Here is an 11,692-nt window from a genome sequence, read left to right as displayed (position 1 = left end):
GTCAGGATAGGAGAACTGGAGGCCAGCTACTAAAAGTGGGGCACCTTGTGAAACATTTAGGGTACATCTTTGGCACTCTCTAGGCTGTTCTATATTTGACTTAGCAGACCAAATTTATGAAAGATGCCTGTGTGCTTCAAAATAGCTAGTTCTAGTTTGTATTAGTCACTAGTTATATGGGTTGTTGGCCATCACAGTCTACTTGCTAAAGATAGTAGTCTAACTCCAGGACTAGTTGTTGGAGCTAGTAAAGTGACTTCCATGTCTGGATACTAATGATACTAGTATGAGTACCTGGGTAATGTGTTATATGTAGTCAACAGACTTCCTATAAGTGTTATTACAGAGGATAGGCTGAGTTCCTGTGCTAGTTGTAATACCAAGTAACTGACTTCCTGGACTGGTTATCGTGGATAACAGATGATTTTCCTGAGATGGTTGCTGTATTTAGAAGACTGAAATCCTAATATGATTGCACAGATGGTAGACTAACTTCCTGAGCTGACTACTGTAGAATCTACAGGATAGATAATAGGCTGACTTCCTGGCGTGGTTGATATAGATGGTCGATTGAATACCTAGGCTGATTGCTAAAGATAGTAGATTGATTTTCTGCCCTGGTTAATGCACATAGTAAATTGACCTCCTAGATATATAGACAAACTTCCCAGGACAGGTGCTCAGTATGATACACTGACTTATTAGAACAGATGTAGAGATAGTACACTAAGGACCCAGACTCATGCCTATAGTCTATAGATTGGCTTCCTGGAATGATTAGTTTTGTCAACTTTGCACAACCTAGAATCGCCTGGGAAGGGAGTCTCAATGACAGGCTAGGTTAGGTTGGCCTGTGGGCATATCTAATGGGGTGTGGTGCATCTTAATCACATTAATTAAGGTGGAAAGACTTAACTACTGTGGGTGGAATCATCCCTTAGATGGGAGATCCTGTACTATATAAGAATAAAAAAAGCAAGCTAAGCAATAACATGCACGTGGTAATTTGCTGCTCTCTGTTCTTGGCTGCAGTTGGAACTAACTCCTTAAAGTGCCTGCCACCTTAGCTTCCCTACAATGATGGACTGTAATGAGGCAAATAAACCCTTTCTACCTTTTGTAAGTGTATTGTATCACATCACCAAGAAACAAAAGTAGAACTGCTGCTATAGATAGTAGACTGACTTCCTGTGCTGGACACTATAGATAGTAGACTGACATCCTTTGCTTGCTGCTATGCATAATAGGCAGATTACCAGGGATGGTTACTGTAGATACAGGAATTGATAAAGTGGAGCATCTTTTAATTAAACTGCCTGAGATCGTACTTATCATTTCAAGAAAAAGTTACTTCTCCATCCTTTCTACCCATGCTGTTTAAAGTAGTTGGTTTTTCTTACTGTCTTGAAGCCACTTGGCAATTTAATTTGGAGCAATAAATTAACCAAAGTTTCAAATTTGATTCTGAGTAAAATAAATGAATGCTTGAAGAGTCAAAACTGTTAGCAGAGAAGGAATGAAGCCTGGAGAAGCTGTAGGAACACCAAGCTAACATGTCCATCATCTTGGTCATTTATGCTCACCAGAGTAGAGACTGAGCACATGAAAAAAAGATAAGAAATGGGTAGGGGAAGAGAAGGAATTGAAGGGAACTGTCAACAGATTATTTCAACTTGTCAAGAGTAAAATATTTTTCCTGCCTCAAATAGAGTCATTTCCAGCCAGTCAGGCCAAAGTCATAAAGAAGCTGCTTGCCTATAGCTAAGTCCCTTTTGACCTTTGGCTATTAACTTACCTGATCCAGCTTGACTCTTTGAAGTTTGCAGGTGAACAACACCTGAAGAAAAACCTTAAGATGCCCCATGAGTAAGTCTCTTTACCCCATAATTCCTTTCTCTCAGCAAATGGTTGTGAGACATGAGGTTAGGACATAGTATTTCCTGTTTCCTCATGATAAACAGAGGCTTTAAAGGAAAAAAATCTTTGAAGGGAATATATCCCAAGCTTAAAGATTAAAAACTTATACCTCATTGGTCTTTTGTTCCCAGAACCACTGAAGTGCTAGAACTCATGAGGAGCTGTGAGAAAAAGCTTCATTCGGTCTTGGTGAGGAAAACACCAACCCTCTACTATAAGGTGGAACTTATACTAAAGTTTTGTTAATTGGTGATATGACAGTGGTGTCCACGACTATTTGTTAATTGACAATGTGAAATAATATCCACAGTCATTTGGCTTAAACATCTCTGGTCTTCATGACTTTTCCAAAGCAAATCTCTCTAGTAAGCCAAGGGAATAAAGGCCTCATTTCTAGTAACCTGCCACTGATCCCCAAAATAAAACCTGTAGAATGTGCTGGGATAGCCAACTGCAGACAGCCATGAGACTCCTACTGCTTGCAAAATAGTAGGGGACTTCACCTGAGTTCCTGCCTCTGAACACCCTACCATCCCACCAAGGAAAATGCTTTACATACTCTTTTTTATTAATATTACATTTATATTTATTAATTAAATTTTTCATTTATTTTACATCTCAACTACAGTTTCCCCTCCCTCAGAGTCATTGATGTATTCCTGTGAAGAGACACCATGCAAGGCAACTCTTATAAAAGAAAGCATTTGATTGGGGGCTTGCTTATCATTTGACTGGCTTAGTCCATTATCAACACAACAGGTGGCATGGTGCTGGAGAAGTAGCTGAGAGCTACATTTGATCTGCAAGCAAAGAGGCAGAGAAAGACTGGGCCTGGCATAGGCTTTTGAAGCCTAAATGTCCATCCCTAGTAACACACTTCCTCTAACAAGCCAAACCTACTGCAACAAGGCCACTCTCCCTAATCTTTACATTCCTTTCAGTTTTACTCTCAGGTGACCAAGCATTCAAGTATATAAGTCTATATATTCAAACCATCACATAGGGTAAGGTGAATATCCTTGGCACCTTATTTTCAAGATAGGGTTTTTCACTAAACCTTTAGTTCACTGATTGATCAAGACTAGTTGGGCAGCAAACTCCAAGTGCCCTGTGGTGCCATGGTTCTCAACCTGTGGGTCATGATCCCTTTGGCGGTTGAATGACCCTTTCACAGGAATCATGTAAGACCATAGGAAAACACAGAGATTTACATTATGATTCATAACAGTAACAAAATTACAGTTATGAAGTAACAACGAAAACAATATTATAGTTGGGGTCACCACACATAAGGAATTGTATGAATGGGTTGCATCATCAGGAAGGTTGAGGCAAACTGCTCTGGTCTATTTCTCCCCAGCACAAGAATTCCAGATTCTACTGTACCTGATATTTTACCTAGATGCTGGGGATCTGAACTCAGGTCCTCTTGCTTACATGGCAAGAATTTCCTGACTGATCATCTCTCTAATCTTCCAACAATATTTTAAAAATTAGTTAGATATCTCACAGAAATCACCAATCCAGGTCAAATTTCAACTGAACTGGGATAGACTGAAGGTTGTAAGTTTGCCAGAGTATATCATTATTATGAATTCCGGCTTTAAATGTATGTTGATATATCTAGGCTTTGGTCAGTAATTTTCAGAGAATTAATTCTTTTTCTTGGTTCTACCAAAAACCAACCCTGAAAATAGACATTGAAGTTCCAGAGGCCCTGCCCATCCCCACCTTCAACTTCACTAACTTGTCTAAAGGGCTCGCAGGCTGAGAGAAGCAACGGAATTGACATGGGAGGCAGGCCCAACCGAGAGCGTTCAGACTCTGTTGGGATATGAGTTTCCATGAACTATATGACAGCACTCACTGCTGCCAGCATGCTGTGGACAGTGAGCACGGAAGAGTGCCCACCAAGGAAAAACACCCAAACCTGAGTGTCCAGAGTTTATGCTGAGGGCAGCCATAATAACAGGACCGACTGCCTGTGTGACTGACCTTAATCTCTATCTTCTCTGGAGCTCAGCATTCCCTCCCACACACATCACATTGTCCTAGCTGCCATGGTCTGATGACATTTCTTTCTTTTAAATAAATACATTTGTTTGTTTGACATTCCAGCTGCAGTTTCCCCTCCCTCCTCTCCCAGTCATCTCCCACTCCCCCAATCCACTCCTAGTTCATTTCTGTTTAGGAAAGGGCGGGTCTCCCGTGAGTATCAACAAAACATGGCATATCAAGTTGTAGTAAGACTAAACACCTCCCCATCTACGAAGGCTGGAAAGGTGACCCAGTATGAGAAGTAGGCTCCCCAAAGCTTGTAAAAGATTTGGAGACAGCCCATTTTCCCACTGTTAGGAGTCCCACAAGAGAACCAAGCTACACAACTGTAACACATATACAGAGTGCTTAGGTCAGTCCCATGCATGCTTCTTGGTTGTAAATTTACAGGTTACATCTCAGGTCAAGGGAAGAGAGCCAAGCTGACCCTAGAGCAAGGGTAAGCCTTTACTGAGTAGCTAGAATCCTTACCAACTCTCTGTGAGGTGCACTCTGAATATGTCTCCCTTCAAAGATCCCTGGTTTATTCTGTGTTTTGGGAGTTATTTTGTATTTTAATTCCTTCTAGACATTACTTTTAACTCCTCCCAAGGGATACATTAAAGCACAAATGCAAGTCTATCTGGAATGTATGTATTATTGGGTCAAACCTCATCTCCATTATTTTCTCATCCCATTCCACTAAGCAGGAAATATTTTTTTTTCAATATTTAAGTATTTTCAGTATCTAAAATTCTTAATCTTCATGAATTACATTTTCTGTAAGCATCTAAGTTTCTACATTGTTAGTGATGAAGATTATGGCTCTGCAGTGTAGACACTGGAAATTTCTTTGTATTGTTATATTGCATGTGGAATTCTGAGAAACAGCCATTTATTCTCTGTGTACTTTGAAACATTCTCCTCAGAGGACAGCTCCTAAGTATACTCTCAAGAAAATACCTTCTATGAATACCTAGATTTCCTGCTCACTTATCATTCTCAGAAGAAGAAGAAGAACAGAATAAATACAGAAATTTCTGAGTCTGTGTCACACACACACACACACACACACACACACACACACACACACACACACATTTACAGTTAGGAAGGAGGTCATGATGTTTTCAATCTTCTGTTATTCATCTTCTACTTGCTTTGAAAAAAAGATTTATTTACTCTGGATGTGAGTGCACATGTATGCATGCATGTGTGAGTGTGAGTACACATCTACCAGAGCACATGTAATTTTTCTGGAGTCAGTTCTCATATCTTGAGGTGTGTGTGTGTGACATTTCTCTCTCCCTCCCTCCTTTCCTTGTTCTTCATTTACCTCTGAAAAAGATTAGGCAAATCTTGCTCTCCAGAATCACCAACAAAATAAAAGAAGATATCATTCAAGCCGCAATGAATCTTTTCGACTGTGGGTAAGACAACTTCCAGACATTTTTCCTGGTTGTTCAGTAAAGACTCAAACTGCTAGAAAAGGGACATCCTTTTTGAGTCTATTCCCTTTCAACTCCATGTCCTACCTACAGTAGCAACAGAGTCCTGAAACTCCAGGCTGCAAATTGAAAGCCATTCCAGTAGAAGCAGTTTAAACGTAGCACTACAATCATTGAGAAATAATTACATTCATTTATGTTAGCCAGTGATTCCCACATAATTGCAACCAAAGGAATCAACAGGTGATTATGTGGAACAATGTTAACTTATAAAGTTTGTTTTTGTTTCTGTGGAGATAAGGCCTCGTGTATCCCAGATCCTAGGCTGGCCTTGAACTCGTGGAATGGCAAAAAATTATCTTAAATTTTTTTTTTAAAGAATCAGATTTTAATTTGTGATGTGCATCTATATATATGAAAATATTCACAGAGGCTTGTTCGATTCCTGCTCCTACATAAAGAGAAAGTATGCTAAATAAAAAAGGTTCTTTTGCCCACCCAAACCCCTGTCAGGGATGGAAAAGTGCATGTGTATTCCATGATAGGGCTTCAATCTTCATGAATGTTGAAGAGTTTGGCTACTTCATTGAGATCTTCATGCTGCTCACCGTCCTTAATGATCTTCCTTGCGGTTGGCATTTGGTTAAAGACATTCCACAGCACAATCCCCACGACTGCTTTGTCCCTGAGGTAGAAGATGACACCTTTGCCGTAGTCCTCCCCTTCAACAGGGGCCTGTGGGACTGCAGGGGTACTGAGAGGAACTGGGATTTCAGAGGCTTCTGACTCTGTCTCACTTTCCACGTGGATACTGGTCCCTGATTGTTCTGTGGCAGATTTTGGGTTGTCTTGTGCAGTTGCTTTTGCAAAAACACCGACCATGGGCAAACTACTGTCCACAAGACCAATAGCTTCATGGCCAACATCAGGACCCAAATCACTCCAGAATACTGACTGATGCCAGTACGGCTTTGCAGCTCCAGTCATATTTTCTCCAGCCAGTCTTCCACTCACAACAGCATGATCATGATGTTCTACTCGCCTTCGACCCAACTTTATATCATAGAAGCATGCAGCATCTCCTGCCACCCAGATGTTAGAACGTGCTTGTAGCTCTGCATTTACCTGGAAGCCACCAAAATCAGAGTCTATTTCCAGTCCACCAGCCTTGGCCAACTCAACATTGGGCTCTAGGCCCACAGCTGCCACTACGTGGTCAGTTTCTACCTTCCTTCCATCTTTCAGCTTAATGAGTAACTTGCCACCACTGACCCCAACTGATTGCACAATTGCATTGGGCATCACTTTCACTCCCCCTCGCTTGACTTTTTCCATGGTCTAGTTGCTGAGGTATTCAGGAAGGATCTTCCCCATATTTCCTTTCTCAGGGAAGAGCTGAATCACTTCTATGCCTCAGGTTTGAGCCTTTCTGCCAAGAGCACAGGCCAGTTCACTCCCAAGGAAGCCCCCACAGACAACTGTAATTGACTTGACTTCCCATGAGATCTTCTCCAAGGCTCTAAAATCTCCAATCTTTCTGAAAAGTGTCGTTCTACTCTTCACCTCGGCTCCAGCCCTATCAATGGCAGACAGACTTCTTGGTGTGCATCCCGTTGCAATCAAGCATTTTTCAAAGGTTATCTTAGAGCCCTCATTAAGTTTCACCATGCTGCCTCTTACATTCAGCTGTACTACCTTCTTCCCAGTGAGGACAGCCACACCACCGTTCTCAATATGAGGCAGGTCCTGAGCAGAGACATAGAAAGAAGGTGGCTGGAAATAAATGCTTCTCTCTTTTCCATTCCACTGTCTGAGTTGCAGTGTCTTTGTAACATTTGGATCATCTGAAAACCACAATTCTTTTGAAAGAGGAGGTCGCATGTATGGCAGCTCAGGGTCTTCAGATACAATCAGGACCCTGGCCCCAGGATCCCGAGCCTGGATGGATCGGGCTGCAGCAAAAGCAGCAGTACCTCCACCAATCAGCAGGAAAGGAACATGACTTGGTACTCTGACTGGAGGAGCTGACCCTCCCTCTTCAGCAGAAGCAATGGCCCTCCTCTGTTTCTCTTCTGGTGTCAGTCCTAACCCTGCTATTCTTTCATTATATCTTTTTTGATCTTCTTTTATAGTCTTGTAGGCATATGCACCAGCTCCTATTGTTGATAAGCCCACAATAAGGACTAACACAGAATTATCGATTTTGCCCCCAAATGAATCAGAACTAGCCATTTGTCTTGCCATCTGGAGTTCTAGAGGAACACGCCATCGCTGGAACAAGTTGCCTGGAAGCCGGTTCCTCTGTCTCGGTCTCAGGACGCACACCGTCCGCACCAAGGGCACCAGTTTCTGCTTGAAAGCACCCGCCAGGCCTCCGCACCAGAACATTTCCGCAACCGCTACTCACAACCTCCCCACTCCTTCTTTTCCTTCCACACCATCGAACGGGTCAAACAGCACGGGCTTGAGTCCGCTCCCCCTCCCGTCACACGCACACTATTTTAAACTTTTGATTCTCTTGCCTTCACCTTCTGAGTGATGGTATTTCAGACATGCCCATTTATGTGGTACTGGGATTGAATCCAGGGCTTCAGACACGATAAGCAAGCACTCTAACAACTGACTGTATCCCAAGCCCTGAGTAGAGGTAACTTAGAAGATTCCAGGGAGGTTCTTCTTACCTGATCTCTTGCATCAGCTATACCTCTTTGGACCACCTTTTCCTCACACTTGGCATCAAACACTCCATCCTCACCCGAAGACTGTTGACTAACTGAGTCTGACTGTGACTGGATCTCTCTGCCTGTGGATCTACCACAACATGCAATAAAAAGTTGCTGAAGGTTTCTTGACTGGAAAAATTAACCTAGATATAGATCTCTTTATTGAAAGGTATTTTCTAAAGCAAAGTTTAAGCTTGGCACTAGAAACTCTCACCTGCATGTTATTCTGTCCAAGAACATTTTAAGGGATCCCTGTTACTAAATAATAAATTTGAGATTCCTCATCCTGGTAGCTGGTATAATCTGCTGCTAACCTGGCCTTCCAACTATAATTTCCACTCCTCCAAAATGGTCTCCTTACATGTTTGCCAGCTGACAAACTCTCTGTAGATGAACCTGGACTACAGAGGACATGCTAGACTTCCAAACTCTACCAATACTTTAAACTCCATCTCTAATAACACCTCTCCCAAACAGAGCTCTGATTCCTCCCATACCCCTGTAACTACACTCATTCACAGTATCCTCCTGCCCCCACCCATACCCCTACTTTTTTATTGTAGTTTTTTAATTAATTAATTAATTTTGTTGTTGCTTTTCTGGAGATAGGGTTTCTCTGTGTATACCTGGCTGTCCTGGAACTCACTCTGTCTCCAGCCCCTATTGGGATTCCTTCCCTGCCATGATGGACTGTATTCCTTCAAACCTTGAGCCAAAATAAATCCTTCCTTCCTTCCTTGACTTGCTTTCTGTCAGATATTTCATCATATCATACAGCTAGACAGGCATTAGCTGACTTGGAGGTCATTGAGGATCGACCTCTCCCTCACATCACTCCACTTTCTATTTCACTGACAATGATAGAAAGAGAAGCTCTGCATGTCTTCATTCTTAAGATTGAAAATACCATAGAAAAACATGGAGGTGTCAGAGCTTCCTTGAGGCACATTAAAGGAAAGCTGTCTCTCCTGGGTCAGAAGAATGGAATGTGAGTTCTACCTCCGGTCCTAATGAGAACATGATATTTCAAACTGCCCTGTTTATCAGGCTACTGCATGCCCTTAAGGGTTAATCCAACTGGGGCTGTCAGTCACCTGGCCAGGAGACTGTGCCTCAGGAAAGCAGATTCATCTGAAGAGATGCTAAGAAGGTGAGAGGACTAATTATCATCTTATGAGTTCTAGAAACCATTCCTCCCTTAATACCTCTGTCTGCAGACCTTCACTGCTAAGCCTGCCCGCTTTTCTGAATTCTAACTCAAAAATACAACTTTCCTTTTTCCTTTATATATTTTTTTAAAATATCTTTTAAGACACCAATCAGAAGCCTAAGCATGATTTCCCTGACATCTTGGGCTCTCACTGCTTTTCTGAAAAACCTATTCCTCTCTACACTTACCCGCTGACCTCCACACCTAATTTATAAAGCATGGTTTTTCTCTCTTACTTTTCATCTCTTTCCTCTAGGCAGCTGCCAGGATGCTCAAATTGACTTCCCTGTTGTTGTTTTTCAAATACCAATAAAATGATCATTGAGTTTTTTTTATTAAGGAGACTAAGAATTCACAAAAGGGTGCCTTGATTTACTAGTAATATTCATAGCAGTGAGAAAAGCTCTAATGTTTGTGCTCATCAGTATTAATCCAAGGACAAGAGGCTGGACCTCACTCTATATTTCTAATACAGTAAATCTGAGGTGAGTCTAAAATGCACATGTCTATCACATTTTCAGATGATGTTGTTTCTATTCTAAGAGCCACACTTCAAAAATCTTTGGTCATTGACATTGCACTTGCCCTCATAACACCATTTTATTGAATGAAGTGAAATGAGTAATGGATGACGACAAGGTTGACAATCAAAAGATAAAATAATGCTCATGAGGCCTAGGATTCCTTTTCTGTAAGAGAAATTATTATTTTAGTCAGAATAAAAGTAAATTAGAAGGAAACTTGACAAAGTAGAAGGGAAGCAAAAGAAAAGCAAGGGAAGGGGAAGGGAGGGGAAGGGAGGGAAGAAAGAGAGATGTGGAGGAAGGGAAGAGGAGAGAACAGGAGGGAGGGAGGGCAAGAAAGAAAGAGGGAGGAAAAGAAGGAAAGATGTATTCTGGGAGACAACTTGTATTTGAGACTCAGTAGTGTCTTTGAAAACAAATTTTTAAGATTTATTTTAATTTTGTGTATGAGTGTTTTACTTCCATCTGTATACATGTGCCACATGCTTCCCTGATGCCCACAGAGGTCTGAAGAGGGCATCAGATTATCTGGAACTGGAGTTAGAGATGCTTGGGAAGCACCACACGGATGCTGGGAACTGAACCTGAGTACTCTGCAAGAGCAACAGTTGCTCCTAACCACTGAGCCATCCACCTCTCTAGGGCCCAAATTAATAAAAAAAAATGTCCACCAAGAAGTAATTTTCTCGTTTTTTATTTTGTCATAGCCAGAAGGGATAGTAAAAGAATCCCTTGGAGAATTGTAGGTATCAATTAATTGAAAACATTTTGAGAATAGCACTGCATTTTAAAATCAAATGATAAGAAAGCAACTCATTTGTGAGGCCTCTACAAGTGGCACATTAAGCTGCATAGTGGATTTAGCCTTTGCTAGTACAAAACAAAAAGAGGTTTCTGGGCTACACGCTGCTTTGATAGAAGCATAGAGCCACTATTTCTGAGAGTTGATGGCTCCCAGAGCTGGCGGAAAATGTACCACTGCCATGTTGGGAAGCTGAAGTGGGCAGAGCCAGGAGCCATAGTGCCGTTTCAGTCTTGGAAAGCTCCAGTTTAAAGCAATAGGCTCAAACTAATATAAAAAATAAGCCACGTAAGGATGGCTACCACACAGAGAATCTGGATTATGTTCTCTTTGATATTCGTAACTGAAGAAAAACATTTGATTGCAAAAGCTGTTGAGTTATGCTAAAATAAATATTTTAAAGGTAACTTGACTTCAAAATTTGAATGTAAGGATATGTTGCTTTGGAAAAGAGGCTCTGCTTTTGTTTCCACAGAAAGCCAGAGGCTATGGATTTGTTCCAGATTAAGATACATCAGGTTTGACCAGTCAAGACTCCCTGAAAGGTCTCCGATGACACCAAGGCCCAGATGATCCAACATCTAGAACCGTTTCAAGCCAACTGGCTCAGATGATACACCCTCACAGACTACTCCATAATCCTAAAATTTTCTTTGTGTCCCCATAAGATACAGCGCCCCCCTCCAGGAGGAAGTAGTAAGAGAAGCTACGCCCAAATTCCCAAATATATCAAGCTGGCTTTGGAGATGTGTAAAAGTTTAAACCTTCCTCTTAAAAAAAAAAAAAAGAAAAAGGAAAGGAAAGGGGAAGTGCTGTGGGATGGTCTGTATGTCAAATTGCTCTGATTGGTCAATAAATAAAACACTGATTGGCCAGTGGCTAGGCAGGAAGTATAGGCAGGACTAACAGAGAGGAGAAAAGAATGAACAGGAAGGCGGAAGGAGACACTGCCAGCCATTGCCATGACAAGAAGCATGTGAAGACACCAGTAAGCCACGAGCCATGTGGCAAGGTATAGATTTATAGAAATG

General features: G+C 41.6%; 2 protein-coding genes across 2 annotated transcripts; both read right to left on the bottom strand.

Moving 5' to 3' along the window:
- Positions 1 to 5,774: 5,774 nt before the first annotated feature.
- On the bottom strand, positions 5,775 to 6,821 carry LOC114696907 (apoptosis-inducing factor 1, mitochondrial-like). Its single transcript, XM_037205161.1, has one exon. It carries the CDS (start codon positions 6,735 to 6,737, stop codon positions 5,952 to 5,954), a length of 786 nt encoding a protein of 261 aa, XP_037061056.1. The 5' UTR covers positions 6,738 to 6,821; the 3' UTR covers positions 5,775 to 5,951.
- On the bottom strand, positions 5,952 to 7,790 carry LOC114696902 (apoptosis-inducing factor 1, mitochondrial-like). The gene has a single exon (XM_037205153.1). It carries the CDS (start codon positions 7,788 to 7,790, stop codon positions 6,816 to 6,818), a length of 975 nt encoding a protein of 324 aa, XP_037061048.1. The 3' UTR covers positions 5,952 to 6,815.
- Positions 7,791 to 11,692: the final 3,902 nt, after the last annotated feature.

This window comes from Peromyscus leucopus, chromosome 1 (genome assembly GCF_004664715.2).
Source record: "Peromyscus leucopus breed LL Stock chromosome 1, UCI_PerLeu_2.1, whole genome shotgun sequence".
NCBI lineage: Eukaryota > Metazoa > Chordata > Mammalia > Rodentia > Cricetidae > Peromyscus > Peromyscus leucopus.
Note: the sequence above shows the minus strand (reverse complement) of the source record. Positions and strands in the feature narration are given on the sequence as shown.

Bases quoted from the DNA above. Each gene is read 5' to 3' on its own strand.
- LOC114696907 (XM_037205161.1), bottom strand. From the start codon at position 6,737: ATGGAAAAAGTCAAGCGAGGGGGAGTGAAAGTGATGCCCAATGCAATT.
- LOC114696902 (XM_037205153.1), bottom strand. From the start codon at position 7,790: ATGTTCTGGTGCGGAGGCCTGGCGGGTGCTTTCAAGCAGAAACTGGTG.